The 17,399-nt window shown below is 39.0% G+C and overlaps 1 protein-coding gene across 1 annotated transcript in view; it reads right to left on the bottom strand.

The window, feature by feature from the left end:
- The window catches only part of HFM1 (helicase for meiosis 1), a 140,519-nt gene that overhangs the window by 48,717 nt on the left and 74,403 nt on the right, over positions 1 to 17,399 (bottom strand). Inside the window, exons 22-31 of the mRNA XM_078156573.1 lie at positions 17,010 to 17,116; positions 16,875 to 16,922; position 16,408; positions 5,637 to 5,733; positions 5,417 to 5,548; positions 3,894 to 3,979; positions 3,590 to 3,673; positions 3,219 to 3,376; positions 1,552 to 1,655; positions 980 to 1,111 (exon numbers count right to left, since the gene is read on the bottom strand). Coding sequence (XP_078012699.1) covers positions 980 to 1,111; positions 1,552 to 1,655; positions 3,219 to 3,376; positions 3,590 to 3,673; positions 3,894 to 3,979; positions 5,417 to 5,548; positions 5,637 to 5,733; position 16,408; positions 16,875 to 16,922; positions 17,010 to 17,116 — 949 coding nt within the window. The remainder of the gene's footprint in view (positions 1 to 979; positions 1,112 to 1,551; positions 1,656 to 3,218; positions 3,377 to 3,589; positions 3,674 to 3,893; positions 3,980 to 5,416; positions 5,549 to 5,636; positions 5,734 to 16,407; positions 16,409 to 16,874; positions 16,923 to 17,009; positions 17,117 to 17,399) is intronic.

Below are 17,399 nucleotides of genomic sequence, written 5' to 3' on the forward strand. Positions count from 1 at the left end.
AAGGAGGGAACAAGATGGGCTGCTAGTATCATTAATACTAAAAGCTTCCAATACAAGGTTGATTTTCCCCCACATGGAGACTCCTTTGCATGTGCTTTGAAGCCAATGTTTCATTCTGTGTGTAACTATCAGAATGGACTGAATCAGGAATACTATTTCAAGGTTTATGGGGATAGTCTTGGAATGCAAGATCCTTTACTTCTGCTCTCATAGCTGCTTGAGAAATATCAGCTATAATTGATGCATTAATTCATAGGTTTCATAGGATTTAGAGCTAGAAGGGACCTTAGAAATAATTTAGTCCAATCTCTTAGAGATGAGAAAAGTAAAGTCCAAACAAATGACGTGACTTGTACTGACACATGTAGGAAGTAGCTGAGCCAGGCTCAAGTACAGACCTTCTGACCTCTAAACATATTTTCTTTCCACTATCTCTCTACTCATTAAATAATTTACTAATCATCTTCTAAACACAAAGAAATGTGTGAAAAGCAAGAATACAACCAGGGAGCTCCTATTATTTTCGTTAAGTAAATTTTCCAAAGCTTCAAATCCTTAACCTAGAGCCCCCAACTAAGACATTGATTACAACCCACTAACCATCTCCATGCTCTACTGGGCAACGACAGTGACATTCATACAGGGCATTAAGGCTGAAAAGCACTGTTTGATCTTCACAACAATTTTGTAAGTTAAGTTCAATATATGGATTATTATACCTATTTTACATATGAGAAAATTGAGGTTGAGAAAGGTTTAATAATTTGCCTGCAGTCAAAAAGTACGAGGGGAGAGATTTGAACTCAGGTTCAAACACTCTACACCCTAGATCTAGAGACTGCCTATATTGCACCACACTGATTCTCCAAAGTATGAACTACGCCAAAGCACTTAGAACTTCAGAATATCAAGGAAAACAGTACTAAAAGAAGCGTGAAGAATATAAATAAAGAAAGTTGGTAAAGGTATTGTCATTTACCTGTACTTGGAGAGCCATGTGAATGTCTTGAATGTGTCTCTGTTTCTAAATTTCTTTGCATAACCATTTGATTTTCAAGTCTGTTGGGTCCTAAGTAAAAGGCTGTAAACTTCTCTTGAATATCAAGTCCCACTATAAGGTAAGAAGGTAAAAACATTTTACAAAATTTTATTTGAAATTATTTATTTATTTTTATCACTTCATCATAGCTGGAAGAATTAAAGAACCAAGTAAATCAAATACCTGAAACCATAAAAATTCAATATTACAGGTAAAATTGTATGTGTCTAAAAATAAGGAAATCCAAACAACACTGTCCCAGCAATTGGAACTTGAGTATCTTGTTCCTTAAAATACTGGGTGTAACCTCATTTTTAGGTTGTGAATTTTACTGACACTTTGGTTATTCTTACCTAATTCATTTAATGCAGAGAGTTGTCTTTGAAGTTCAAAGATGCTATGCAAATACAATATTTTTACGATGTCATGTTTACTGTTCTTATGTCTCAACATAAAAAATACTTTTGTCAAACTTGAAATTAATTATATCTTTTTCATTTCAATTAACTTACCATATTCTGAACTAATTAGATTAATGCTAAGTTCTTCAGACTGAAGAGCTCTTTTAACATCAATTTTTTTAGTCCAATTTCCAGTTTTCAGTAGAACAGAATCCCTGAAATACATATTAACATATTTTTAAGAAGATGATGCAAGCACCAAATGAAATACAAGTTAATGACCAGGGATTGAAATGTTTCTAAGTGAGGTCGCCTGCAGTGCCAAAAGCTTATTTTATGATTCTCAGAACTAGATTTCTTCTTTTCTGGGGATGGAGGAAATGGCAGCAATGGCATATACTTTCTATCCTCCCTTCCAAACCTGCAATGATACTATTGCATGAACATATTAGACTGGCTCCTGAAGGAGCTCATGTAGCCTTGTGAGTTGGTCAGCTTGGAATATGTGGTCGCCATAAAGGACTCAGCAACCAAACTCTTAAAAAAATCACCACAATTTGAAAGAGCAGGTTATTTCCATGCCCATTCTTTTGTATGGTGCCTATAACAGGCACCAATGGGAGAAACAAAGATAAATAAGGGTCCTTACCCCCAAGGAATTTATAATTCAGCAGAGAAGATATGATGCATAAAAATAACTACATCAAAATACAGTATTTGATTATTTATTTCTAGTAGGTAAAAGAGACCTTAGTGGGTTTTAGGGAAGAGTTCATTTGAGCAGAGGTAGACTTTCATAAACAGCAACATTTGTGAGAAAAAAAATCACATTTACATTCTTATTTTAAAAACTGATGAGACCAACTGTGTCTACACAATGTCATAACTGGTTAAAAAGTGAAAATTCTGTCAAGCAACATGCTGTTTTTTCTATAGGCCACTAAGGTGTTTAAGCCTAACACTAAACTGACCAGTTGTGTTGCCTTCTCAAAGGCAGTCATACTGGAATTTTGAGATAATATTCAGAAATGAATACAGGAATATCTTCAATGGGAACACAAGGGGCCAGTCAGTACAAAACCTTTAGCATTCTCGTATCTGGTTCATATTTGGAAGCTTCTTTCCTGTGAGTTGGGGTCCATGAACATGGTAACAGCCTAAGGAATTCCCTTGTCAAAGTCACTTCCCTTCTTTAACCTTAAGGGTAACTGGTTCCTCCATGAAAAACTTGAAGGTAAATGATTAAAATAAAAATGGTATGCTGGATGTTTAGCAGAAGTAGATGCTAATACACCAGATACATTTTGTCTAGATTCTACACAGTGGTTATGGCAGGGATGTCAGATTTTGGTGTGGAGAATACAGGACAAATTCTGATTGAGTGAGGAGGATTTTGTACTAACAGTAGTCACTGGAAGCATCTGGATGGCCTTATACAGAACAAAGCAGTGAAAGACAAGAAATCTTGTTCTAATAGCTCCTAGGAACAAGGGGAAGAGCATTCCCTCACTGCTTCAGACCACAATAATGGCCCTTCATTCTCTCTTCAGCTGATAACTGCACAACTGCTGTCTGGGATAATCAAAAACAACAAAACAACATTTTATCATTCTTTGAAATCTTTAGGAGTCAAATTGAGAAATTCATCTGTAGAATCAAGAGTATGCAATTTAATAGGTTCCACAACACTTTTATTTTCCACTCTTTTTGCAGAGTATATCTCTTTTTAAAAAATCATATTATTAAAAAACCATATAATCTGACACTTTTTTACTTACATAAGCTTATATTTAAAAACCACTTGGTTATCTGCATCTCCCACTATCAGGGTCACATAGTGAGAATCTGGTGCTGTTCTTTTAGTCTGAAGCTGCTCAAAGTTTCTTAGGAAGACGGTCACTAAGATTTCAGCTACCATGTTACTGTATCTTGAAATCTTAAAAAAAAATAGTCATGAAAGTGTTAAAAGTGAAATAATTCTCATACCTGGCTTCAGGATGTGCTAAGGAAAGCTGAACTACTACGGCCTTGGCAGGATTTGGGGCATTCCCCCACTAAGTCACATGTTAATATGGGCTCTTTTGTTCTGGCTGTTGCTTCTTTAAAGAAACAGATAATAAAAAAGATTTAAGAAAAGAAAGGAATATACCTGCTCAACTTCAAGTTCATATTTTGGTAGATGTATCACGGTTTCTTTGATTTGGTTTCCAAAAGGGGGATGTCTGTTTAAAATCTGAAAATATTAACATCATTACATTTGATTAAAATAATGAAAATCTTCCAAGCAGAATATTGTTCATATTCATAAGTTTTAATAGCATTTAGCACTTATAAAATTAAAAAATTTCAAAATATTTTAGAAACTACCCTAGAGAGGGACAGTATTTTTAAAATAAATAAAAATATAAAAGTTATGCTTTGGGCAGCATTCAGAATAAATGAATATTAAATACCAGCTCAAGTTCTCTGGCATTGATATCTTCTATTTTCTTAAAGGAAGTCAGACCTGCATTTACCATCGCATTGGACAATGTGACACCTATGGAAAATCAAACAGAATATGGTTTTTAAATCAACTACTTCCAATAAAATCCATTCTATCAACATTTAACAAGTATATGAATGAAAAATGAGATAAAGCCAATTTTAATTCTGAAAACTTTTCAGGTAGGTGATTAAATTCTTTGCAAGATTATGACCAAAATTTTTCTTGTATTATTCATATTTATTTTTAATAGTAAAAGATATTTGGTTTCATTTTTCAGTAGAGAAGGAAGACTATTTTAATCACTAACAGGGCAAGTATTAGCAGGTGATGCATCAGTGCCTATGAGTGAGAAAACGCAACATCATTTTCAGTCTGAAGTGGTGCTCTCCAGGAACTCAAAAGATGGTAGTATTGTTCCACCCATGGGTCCGTATGCCTCGGAGGCTCTGTCTCTTCTCTGTGTTACTCTTTCTGTCTATTTCTCTCTCTCTTTGTGATCTGTTCTTGTCCATGTTTACATCTCTATCTTTAGCTCTGCCTGTGGTTGTCTTATTCTATGTACATGTTTTTGTCAATCTGCTTGTTTCCTCCCACTTTTAATTTATCCTCTTCCCTCTTTCTCTCTTTTTTTTTGCGAGGCAATTGGGGTTAAGTGACTTGCCCAGGGTCACACAGCTAGTAAGTGTCAAGTGTTTGGTCTCAGGCCAGATTTGAACTCAGGCCCTCCTGACTCCAGGGCCAGTGCTCTATCCACCGCGCCACTTAGCTGCCCCCAGGATGCCTTTCTTGGTCCCCCTTTTTCCCTCTTTCTTACTAATCCTTCTATCTGCCTCACTTAATTGAACAAAACATATTTTTATTTATTGTACTTGCTGAATATTATCATCTGTTGAAAAAGTAAACAAATCATTTTTAATGAAGTTCCTTTTTGTTTTGGTTATCTTTAATTAATTCTTCCCCTCCCCTTCTTCTGGCTCAACAGCTTTTAATAGATACAAGCCAATAACCTAGGAGGCAGAGATTCATGGAGATCAGATGACTTGTCCAGGCTCACAAAAATAATAAAAAGGACTTGAACCCAAGACTTCTGACTCCAAGGAAGTAGCAATATTCTATTACTAGTGAGAATGCTGAGAGAACGCTGAGAGACCTAAGTAGACAACCAGATTTGATGCAGTGGGGTGTGGCCAAGAGTGCTTTGCTTTGTCAGTAGGGTTAAAACAAAACACATATTGCAAAACATAGGATCAAATCAAATGCAAAATCTAGTCTTGGTTTGAAAAAAAGGAAAGTATTTTATTTAGCCTTTCCAAATTTCTCCAAGTAACTTCAAATTACATAAAGGTAAATAAAAAGTAGGTTATCATGAAGAAACTAAGATATCTCGTTTAACCTGGTAAACATACACTGTTTTGGATTTTGAAAACTGTAATTTGAAATGAATTGTTGATATCCATTTATAAACTTTTTTTAGAATTTCATACCTACCAATTTTTTCCAGCTGTTTGGAAACATGCAGAGAATTTTCCCAAAGTTTAGCCCGAAAGCATTTAGCTAAAATCAAACTGTTTAAGAGGACTGCAAACTTCTTCTCTTGTGCTGCCAGAAACTCTGATAACCCTACAAGAAGAGAGGTATTTTTGGTCATAAATTATTGTATTCTAATTTAGTCAAAAGAATTGAGAAATCATATTAAGCTTCATCCTACATTTTGTGATTCTTGTGCCACTTCTGAAGATCTTAGCTGTGTCTTGTGTCAAAGCAAAGTCCTGAAGAGGAAGGCATCCAAGATGAGCCTGAATAGACTGAGACGGGGAAAGGAAGAGGAGATTTTATATTACATATGAAGGTAACACATTGGCCACTGCTGATTAGCCCCTTCTTGAATCTCTCCTCCCTCTTCCCATACTTCAGCCATTCAGTCTTTGATCTATTTCTTCCCACTCCCTAAATACAGGTGCGTCCTAAGGTCTGTTCCTTTTTTCTCTTGCTAACTTCTCCTTTCAGAAGTCTCCTTTCCCCTCATGAGTTCACTGCTTATAGAAGAGACTATAACCCTGCTGTGGTGGAAAGGGCCCTGGGCCTGGAGGTAGGACATGGGTGGGCTTGCACTTGAACTCTTGACATTTACTGTCTACATGAGCATGGACACATCTCCACCTTGGGTGGCTAGGTAGGTGGCATGGTGGATAGAGTGTGGGCCTGAATTGAGAGAGATTCATCTTTGTGAGTTCAAATCCTGCCTCAGACATCTACTAGCTGTGTGACCCTGGGCAAGTCACTTAACCCTCTTTGCCTGAGTTCCTTATCTGTAAAATGAACTAGAGAAGGAAATGGTGACCCCAAATGGGGTCACGAAGAGTCAGACACGACTAGCAACAACAAAAATCACTGTAGTCCTTGCCCTCTAGGGTTACTGGGAGTCACAACAAAGACAAGACATAGGATGTGCTTCGCCAGCTTGAAGCATTAGGAAAGGGTTAGCAGTGCCTCTTTTTCTCAGTCCCCTTTCCTGCTGCTACAGCCATTCCGCACCTTCTTGCTCCTCCCCACAGCAGCCCCTCTTCCTGCCGTCTCAGCTGAGGCTTGCATTTGCCAGAGGTTTTCTCTTCTCTCTTCCTCCTCATCTCACATTCCTCCGACGTCATCCCCCCACTATCTCTTCCTTCATTCCCATCCCAGATGAAGAGCTGGGCCTTCTACTTACCAAGGCTAGCACTTTCCACCTTTGATCCTATCCCCTTCTATCTTCCCCAGCAGAATTCTACCACTATCATTCTCTCTCTCTCTCTTTCACACACACACACACACACACACACACACACACACACCACCCTCTTGTTATCTACTGGCTCCTTCCTTGGTGCCTACACATATGACATGTTTGCTCCATCCTTAAAAAATCCCAATTAAGGGGCAGCTAGGTGGCACAATGGATAGAGTACTGGCCTTGGAGTCAGTAGGACTTGAGTTCAAATCCAGCCTCAGACCAAACATTTGACACTTACTAGCTGTGTGACTCTGGGCAAGTCACTTAACCCCAACTGCCTTGCCAAAAAAAAAAATCCCAATTCAATCCTACCATCCTCACTAGATATCATTCTGTCTCTCACTTCTCCTTCTCAGGTAAGTTCCTTGAAAAGTCTTTGCTTCCTCTCATTTTACCTTCTAAATCCACTGCAATCTGGCCTTTGATCTGCTGGAGTCACTCTCTCCAAAAATACCACAAGTCCTCAGCCCTCATCCTTCTTGACCTCTTTGCAGAACCAGGCATTGTTGACTACCTTCTCCTCCTGAGTACTCCTATCTGGGTGTCTGTGACATTGATCTTTCTTGGTTTTCTTCCTACCTGACTGCTCCTTCTCAAGCCTCCTTTGCTAGATTTTCATCCTGAGATATCCACTAACTTGTATCTTCCAAGGCTCTACCTGGCTGGCCCCTTTACTCTTCTCTCTCTACTCTCTTATTTGGTGATCTCACAAACTCCCCCCTGGATTCAATTATATTTCTATTCAGTCCTATTCTCTCCTGAGTTCCAATGTCACAGATGCACCAACTTCCATCCCCTCTAAGGTTGCCATGTATCTACTCTGTGTGTATGTGTGTGTGTGTGTGTGTATAAATATATATATATATGTGTGTGTATATATATATATATATATACATTTACATATATATTATCTCCTTCATTAGAATGTAAGCTCTTTTTAAAAATCAATTTATTTTAGTTTTCAACATAAGATTTTGAGTTCCAATTTTTTTCCCATCTCTCCCCCCCACCCCAAGATGGCATGCAATTTGATATAGCCTCTACACATACATTCATATTGAACCTATTTTCACATTAGTCATGTTATAAAGAAGAATTAGAACCAATGGGAGAAAACACGAGAAAGAAGAAACAAAGAAAAAGAAGAAAAAAGAGAGAGAAAGCAAATAATACGCTTTGATCTGCATTCAGGCTCCATAGTTCTTTTTCTGAATATGGACAGCATTTTCCAGCATGAGTTCTCTGGAGTTGTCTTGGATCATTGCATTGCTAAGAAAAGATGAGTCTATCAAAGTTAGTCATCACACTTTGCGGCTGCTACTGTGTACAGTGCTCTCCTGGTTCTGCTCACTTCACTCAGCATCAGTTCACTCAAGTCTTTCCAGGTTTTTCTGAAGTCCGCCTGTTCATCATTTCTTATAGCACAATGGTATTCCATTGCAGACTGTAAGCGCTTTGAGAGCAAGGCTTGTTTTTGCTTTCTCTTTGTAGCCCCAGAACTGATCACAGTGCATGGCACAACATAAGTGTTTAACAAATGCTTGCTTCGGGGGGGGGCAAGATGGCAGGGTAAAAGCAGTGACTTGCTTGAGCTCTCCCCCAAACCCCTCCAAATACCTGTAAAAAATGGCTCTAAACAAATTCTAGAGCAGCAGAACCCACAAAAAGACAGAGTGAAACAAATTTCCAGCCCAAGACAACTTGGATGGTTGATTAGAAAGCTCTATCGTGCCAGGCTGGGAGAGAAACTCAGTTCAGCATGGGCCATACAGGCAAAGACCAGGCCTCAGAGGACTGAATCACAGGCAGCTGTGGCAGTTTCCAGACTTCTCAACCCACAAATGCCAAAGACAACTTAGAAGGTCAGTAGGAAAAGTCTGTGACCACTGTGAGAGAGAAGCTCAGTTCCAGCCCCAGTCCTGGTGCAGCCCTGGGGAGGTGGCTGCTTCTGGAGCTTCTGGCCCACTGACTGAGGGGGAATTAAATGGCTGATCAGAGGGGAATTGCAGGGATCTCTTTGCTGGTGCTGAGGCAGGATTCTCTTGCTTTGCCTGTGCTTAGATATGGGTCACAGCTCTGGGTGGTGATCCTGGGGCAAGGAGGAATGCTGGTGTGGTGCAGCTCGTGGTGGTAGTGCAGAGAGAATCCTTACAGTTCCAAGGCAGAAAAGAGTGCTTGTGGTCACTCACAGACCAGAGCACAGGCCAGGGAAGGAGTAAACACCTCGCCCCTGATTGTACCTTGGAAGAACTGAAAATTTACAGGTCCCTAGAAACAGCTGCACAAACCCCCTGAAGCTTGGGGCAGTACATTCTCCATACTGGAAGCAGACCCCTACCTTAACAAGTTTCAAACTCGAGTAATTGGCTGGGATCATGAGCAAACTGTGCAAAGAAAAAAAAAAGAAATCAGACCACAGAATCTTTCTTTGGTGACAAAGAAGATCAAAACATACAACCAGAAGAAGACAACAAAGTCAAAGCTCCTACATCCAAAGCCTCCAAGAAAAATATGAATTGGTCCCAGGCCATGGAAGAGCTCAAAAAGGATTTTGAGAAGCAAGTAAGGGAAGTAGATGAAAAATTGGGAAGAGAAATGAGAGTGATACAAGAAAATCATGAAAAACTTGTCAGCAGCTTGCTAAAGGAAACCCCCCCAAAAAACTGAAGAAAATAATACCTTAAAAAATAGCCTAACCCAAATGGCAAAAGAGGTCCAAAAAACCAATGAGGAGAAGAACGCCTCAAAAAGCAGAATTGGCCAAATGGAAAAGGAAGCCCAAGTTTCTACATTAAGGGACCAGAGGGCATGGTATATTCCGGAGGGCAAAGGAGATAGGATTACAACCAGGAATCACCTCCCCAGCAAAACTGAGTATAATTCTTCAGGGGAAAAAATGGTCATTCAGTGAAATAGAGGATTTTCAAGCATTTTTGATGAAAAGACCAGAGCTGAACAGAAAATCTGACTTTCAAATACAAGACTCAAGTGAAACATGAAGAGGTAAACAAGAAAGAGAAATCATAAGACACTTATTAAGGTTGAACTGTTTATATTCCTGCATGGAAAGATGATATTTATAACTCATGACACTTTTGTCAGTATTAGGGTAGTTGGAAGGAAAAAATTATGTGTATGTATATACGATAGATAGATAGATAGATAGATAGAGGGCACAGGGTGAGTTGAAGATGAAGGGGTCATATCTGGAGAATAAAATTAAGGGGTGAGAGAAGATTATATTGGGAGAAGGAGAAAGGGAGAGGTAGAACGGGGTAAATTATCTCACAAAAAAAAACAGAAAAAAGGCTCTTACTGTGGAGGGGAAACAGGGAAAGATGAGAGGGAATGAGTGAATCTTATTCTCATAGGGTTTGGCTTAAGGAGGGAATAACATACACACTCAATTGGGTATGGAAATCTGTCTTACCCTACAGGAAAATAGGGGGAGAAGGGGACAAGAGGGCAAGGGAATGATAGAGAAGAGGGCAGATGGGAAAGGGAGTAATCAGAAGCAAACACTTCTGAGGAGGGACAGGGTCAAAAGAAAGAATAGAATAAATGGGGGTGGGTGGGATAGGATTAAGAGTTAGTTTTTCACAATATGACTACTATGGAAGTGTTTTGCATAACTGTACATGTATAACCTATATTGATTTCCTTGCCTTTTCAATGAGGGTGGGTGGGGAGGGAGGAAGGGAGAAAATTTGGGACCCAAAGTTTTAAAAACAAATGTTAAAAATTGTTTTCACATGCAACTGGGAAATAAGATATACAGGTGATGGGGTATAGAAATCTATCCTGTCCTATAGGAAAATAGAAGAGGAAAGGAATAAGAGAAGGAGGGGGGAGACAGAAAGGAGGGCAGATTACGGGAAAGGGTATTCAGAATGCATGCGTCTTGGGGTTGGAGGGGGGATGAGATGGGGAGAAAATTTGGAACTCAAAATCTTGTGGATGTGAATGTTGAAAACTAAAAATAAATAAATTAATGAATCTTTAAAAAAATGCGTGCTGATCGATTAGCAGATATCTCACAAAATAATGTCTGTTGCCTTTAGCGTATGGTAAAACCCACTGTGCCAGTTTGTTTCTTTGCCTCTCCAAGGAGGGCCATTGAGCAGCAATTTCCTTATCTCTTCTGTTTTCAAGATTGATATGATTCCGCTCCTCCAGCCATATTCCTCCAGTTGTTCTTTATTGGACAATGATCTTATAATTAGAGTATCAAAAGTCATATCAAAATTTGAAGATGGTCTGAAAACTGAAAGATTCTTGGAACCTTCTGTCTCCTTTTTTTGCCGCTGCCATCATCACTAAAGAGATGGCAAGGGTTCAGACAGGACTGAGAGCTATTTTGTATGTATCTTTGTTTCATGGTTGCTATGGACAAAAAAAAAAAAAGTCTTTCACGTGGCCAGACTGCTACGATGAACTTCTTAGAAAACACACCCAGTGTGTTGCTGAAGGCTTGAAGCCTTGTCACTACGGTATAACCTACCACCACTTATATTCTGCTGTCCTAGCCTTTGAGAACCCAGAGTCCACATCACAATGAAGCACTGGAGGAGGACTTTGTGAGGGACCTCTGAATTTACTGAATGTGGGACTCAGGAAATGTGGCGTATAGATCTACTGCCCACCAGATTTGGAGATGGGAAGCTGCCAAGTCCTTCTTATATGGAAATCACATGCCTAAAACCAAATTCAGCCATCATCTCCCCTAAACAAGCACACCACTCTGCCCTTTGGCTTTTGTATTTCTTATTCCTTTCAATGGTACAGCAAAGAAAAGAAAAGAAAATCTTGTCTGTTCAATTTAAGACCCATGATATCTAACAGGTTACAAGGAATCAGAGGTTGCCTGGTGACTAAATTTGCTCGTCAGTTTCCAAAAAGCTCAGAGATTGATAAACAAATTATCTTCTTGTTTAAACTAGAACAGCTAAGGCTTGCCCAGACCTGTCAAGTTCCTTAGGAGGATAGACATAAAAGCTCCTCTGATTGGACTAAAAGCATTAGAAGGACAAAGAAGAAAAAAGGAACAGCCACATTTTATAATTTTGTTTATTTCTAGCGTTGCTGCTGTGACAACAGACAGAGACAATTTCTGTGATCTTCCAGATTGAGCAGACCAGTCCAATTGGAAAACAAGGACTAATCAGCTGAAAATAAAACTCAGCTGTAATTCCTGAAGAGTTTAGCTTCAGGGCAAAGCTCCAAACCCTAAAGCAAGTGCTATGATGAAGCAGGGATGTGTAGGGCAGAGGAATGTCCACAATACAACCGGAAAAAACTGATCATATGAAGTTACTGGTAAACCTCCCAGTGAGAATTAGAGTTTGCATAAGCACTGTTGGAGGTAATAACAATAATAATAATAATAATTTTACATGCACATATACATATATAATTAGAAGACACTTAAAACTTCTTGTAGAATTGCAATTTGTTGCATTGTTCTGAAACCCATTTAATAACTGCATTTGTTAAGAACTAATTACAAATGCACACTGATCACAAGGTGGCATTCTTTGTCAGTGAAGAACGTGACTGAAGAGCAGGGTGCTGCTTTGAATTGCTCTATAAACAGCTTTTAGAGGCAGAGGATAAAGCCCAGCAATGAGGGACCCAAAGATGCACGAGTTCCATCTAGTGGTGCACAGGTGCACTGCACATCCACGGCAGTGCCTCAGGAGTCACAGTGAGACAGGCCAAATACCAGGCAAGATGGGTAAATATCACATTGAAAGTGAAATCAATATTTCTCATGTGGCAGCAATGTGGCAAGATGATGGAAATGGAAAGTTGGGCACAGACTCATGAAAATTAATCAGGAAAGAGGAAATAATTTTCTCTGGATCTTTTTTTTTTCAAATTTGGGAAAAAAATAAAAGTAGATAAAAAAAATTCCTGAAGAAATTAACAGTGAAAGCTCTATTAACAAAGAAACGCTGTCCAATGACACACTTTCTTGTCAGAAACTTAAGGTAGGAGTGAAATGGAAGGCTTAGGAATGCCTTTCAGGATGAGGACTATAAACCCTGTCATAGACAGACTTTTGAGTCCCATACTACATGGGGATGTTCCTATTACACAGCAGCCTCCTACAGCTTCAAACTGGTGGTATTATTCCTATTCCCAAGTAAGTGAGCTGTTTGGACCCTGAAATAGCTGTTCTTTAATCAGCCCAGAACTAGTTCACCGACAGAGGCCTGTGGCAGAGCCACTGTCCCTCATCCCTAGCCACCACAACCAAAACTAAAGACCAGAACTTCCCCTGAGACCTTCTGGGTCCAGAATAAACTGTATGAATGAAAGTGCTTCGAAAAGATTTAGTTAATTACATAGTCAAAGTATAGATGAATCAGGAACTCTAGAAAAGGCAGATATCTTTATGATGAAGAAAACAGAGTTGAGGGTGGGTTATATGAGGCTTCTGGACTTTCTCATGAAAAAAAAATGAGTTTTAGGCCATGCTGACTGCAAATAAAATAAACACAGCCAAAAAAATAGCTGATCCAGAATCATATGTAGTGACTTCTTCAGGGGAAAAAAAATTGAGGGCTACATTAAACCAACAGAGGAAGAAGCTCAGTTGAGGGAGAACTCAAATAGGGTTAGAAGTTGCATCTAGGGGCAGCGAGCCTTGGAGTTCAGGAGGATCTGAGCTCAAATTTGGCCTCAGACACTTGACACTTGCTAGCTGTGTGACCCTGGGCAAGCACTTATCCCCAACTGCCTAAAAAAAAAAGTTGCATCTAGAAATTCTGAAACTCAAAGCCAGAAGGTAAGTTCTATTTTGAAGAGTAATCTTCAACACAAAGACAGCATGAAAAGGACATGATACAGCGGATGCAGCATCTAGTGTAAGAGGGAGCTACAAAAACGACCAGAACAACACAGGACAAGGTTCTTGATTCAAGGAAGCAGGGAGGACAATGAAAATTTGGCAGTGACCTTCAGAAACCAGAGATGAGAAACAGTTATGAGTAGCATCTGTGACACCTGGAGACTTTTCACACCTAACAGCCAATACCCACCGCCAGTATTTTATGTGAGAACACAGGATACTACCAGAAGAAATTCAGAAAGCCTTGCTCTAGGGTATAAGGTATTAGCAAGAAAGTCATAACCTAGTGATGGAGTCTGAATACAGGTTGAAACATACTTTTTTACTTTCTTTGTTTTTCTTGGGTTATTTTGGACTATGTTTTCTTTTATAACATGACTAAGACGGAATATGTTTTGCATGACTACCCATGTATTAACTTTTATCAAATTGCTTGCCTTCTCAATGAGGGGGGTGGAGAATAAGAGAGAGAATTTGGAACTTGATTTTAAAAAAAGAATGTTGAAAATTGTTTTTATACATAACTGGGGAAAAATAAAATATTAAATTAAAAAAACAACAAGAAAGGTCAAGAAAAGTGATGACCTCAGGGGCACAAGCCATATTTTTATCACTTCCCAACCGAAAGCAGGGATTGTGGAAACAAAAGGAAGATGTGGAAAGCGTACAGTGGGTGAAAGGTGGGATCTAAAAACAAGATCTGATGGGCAACTAGGTGGCACAGTCAATAGGGCACTAGCCCTTTAGTCAGAAGGACCTGAGTTCAAATCCAGCCTCAGACACATAACACTCACTAGCTGTGTGACTCTGGGCAAGTCATTTAACCCCAATTGCCTTACAAAAAAAAATTTTTGATTGCTGAAACATGATTTAAAATAGAGGAATGATATGCTTTTTTGGTCCTAGGAAATGACTAGGGAAGACTATACCTTTTTCAAAATGAACAGAATAGCTTGACACAGAGAAACAGCATTATTTAAGATTAAGATGAAGATTAACATACTACATTCATATGAGGAAATTCAGGAACTGGAGAAATGAACCATCCTTCAGGGCATTTGCTTGAGAATTAATGGAGGATGAAACAAATAATGTTGTCAGAGTACTACACTATATACTACCTGAACAGAAAGAGGAAATAGAGGAGTTTAGGAAACAGATCTCTAGCCTATCATAGAAGAATAATATAGTAGTTATGGAGGATTTCAACTATTTAGACATTTGCCAGAGCTCATTCTCTGCAAAGAATAGAAAGGCTGATAATTTCTGACATGCCTTAATCATCATTTCCTTCTTCAAAAAGGGGAGGATGTAACAAGGGGAATTTCAACTGACCCAATTTTAACCAATATGGAGAAACGTAGGATCAGTTTGAAGATGGAAGGAAACTTAGAGGTCATCTAGTCCAACTGGTACATTTTATAGATGAGAGAATACTGAAAGTCAGGGAGATTTAGTGACTTGTCCACAGTCACACAAATAGTAAGTCACGGGGTCAGCACCCCTCCTATTGCACTGTAATCTCCTCAAATGGTTGCTGAAGTAAAGAGGACAATGACTGCTCCATCTTACAGAGGACAGGAAAGCCAAGTATGGTCTGACATGTGGCCAAGAATTTTGGAGAACAGGTTTCAGAGAATTCAAAGAGAGGATCAATTTGATCCCAGGAGCTAGAATTCTACAGAAAAAGTTAGCCCAAGAGAGCTGTCTGGAGCATCACTATCAGCACAGTAGGTATTGGCGGCAGGATTTTTTTTTGCTTGTTTATTCTTCCAGCCTACGCCCTGACTTTAGACTTTATGTTAGGGCTGGGTTCTGTATACTTCTGGAGAAAAGTCCTGCTGCTACTTTCTTGGGTATTGAGTGTTGTGTTATTCCAGAACCTTGAACAACAGCTTCCTAATGGATCTCCCTGTTTCAATTTCAACTCATTTTCCTTACAGCTGCCAAAATGATCTGCATCAGATTTGACCACGTCACTCTTCTACTAAATAGATTCTAGCAGCTCCCTACTGCCCTTAGGACAAAAATAAAAATTCCTCTCTTTGGCTTTTAAAGTCATTCACAACCTGGCCTCAATCTCTCTTTCCAGACTCACTCTATATCAATTCCCTTCCTGTACTCTATGGTCCCAACTTAAGCGGCCTTGCTATTCATTATACATGATGTGCAATCTCCTGTTTCTATGCCAGGCCATCCAGGCCTGGAAGGCACTTCTTCCTCTCTTCTACCTTGAAAAATTCCACTTTCCAAGTGAAGCCTTTCATGATCTCCCCAGCTGCTAATATCTTTCATTCCCAAGCTACTTTGTACTGGTTTTGTATTTATTCTACACTTATACATGCATGTGTCATCTTCCCCAATAGAATGTAAACTCCTGGAGGCCAGGAGAGAGTTTCACGGTGGTGGTCACAAAAGGCCAGAGAAGACGGGTAAAGCCACAAAAACCAGAAGAAGATGAGACACCTTGGAGACATTTTTGAATACATCTTCATTAACCACTCCCCAACTTGCAAATATAATTAGTCACCAAGTCCTGTTGATGCTTCTTCTGTAATGTTTCTCAACTATACCCATTTCTTATTAATAACACAGAGATGAATTTTTTTAAGATATGCTTTTATCATGTTACTCCTCCACTGGCTATCCATTGCCCACAGGCCTAAAAAGTTGAAATGTCTTAGCCAAATAACTATGCTAATTTAAAGTATAAAAGCAGCTGATTTCTTATAATTTAATTTTACACATGCAAGAACTAAAGTATAACATTTTTGGAGTTTATCAAGCTCCTTCCTCACAACAACCGTGAGGTAGATTATACAAGAATTATTATCCCTATTTTATGGATGGAAAAACACTAATAAAGCTCAAAGAGATGAAAGGACTTGTCCCTGGAAGAATGGAACAAGATTTTATTAATCCTGCCGTCTCATCTGATGACTGTTGCCACAGTCCGAAGAGGTTTTGTCATTATCCCTGCTTTACAACTGAGGATACTGAGGCAGAGATGAAGTGACTTGCCCAGGAAGAACAAGCTGGTAAATACCTGAGGCTGCATTTGACTAAGCAGCAAGCTCTGCCCTCGGAGTGCTACCAGCCACCTTACCTCAGGTCTCACAGATACTGTGTCTTCCGCCCTCTCCCTAAGAACATCTCACTGCTTTACTGCTACCTAGCCCACCCCCACTTTCAAGGTACTGTAACATTATATATTATTTTATGATTATTATAAAAGAGATTCAAAGGAAGAAATACCCCCAGATCACACAAATAAAAAATCAGAAACTATAATTATTCTGAAGAGTATGAATGAGTATCATTACCAATTTACTTTCATTTCTCTTGTTTTTATTCTTCCTTCCATTGGAAACCTGCATATAAACACATATGGCAGTGCATCACTAATGTTCACTTTAATTAAATACAGATATTTTGTTAAACACATTTAATCTCTGTACCTGATAGTTATCTTGCTTTGGTCTTTATTTAGAGTGTTCAGTGTTTTCTTTTCATTTATTCTTAACTGTATATCTAGAAATTCTTTACAGCTGGCTATCATTGTGACCTAGAAAATTCCAATATTAAAAAACAATCAGTCCCACCTCTCTCCCAATCTCCTCTTATTTTGTTTCACGCAGCTTTGGGCCATCCTTATTTTATCAAAGTTTCTCTAACACAGTTACAGAGTCACTGCTTTCCTTTGTTTCTCTCAGGATCTGTAGATTCACTATCTCTGATGGACAGCAGCAGTGCTTTCACTCATTTCCTCCCTGTATCTAGATAGCATCTCTCCACAATCCCCTCCCCAGGCACTCAGGATTCCTCCAGGCATGCTGATAACAACTGAG

This window comes from Phascolarctos cinereus, unplaced genomic scaffold, assembly GCF_003287225.1.
Source record: "Phascolarctos cinereus isolate Bilbo 61053 unplaced genomic scaffold, phaCin_HiC Scaffold_5;HRSCAF=322, whole genome shotgun sequence".
Classification (NCBI taxonomy): Eukaryota; Metazoa; Chordata; class Mammalia; order Diprotodontia; family Phascolarctidae; genus Phascolarctos; species Phascolarctos cinereus.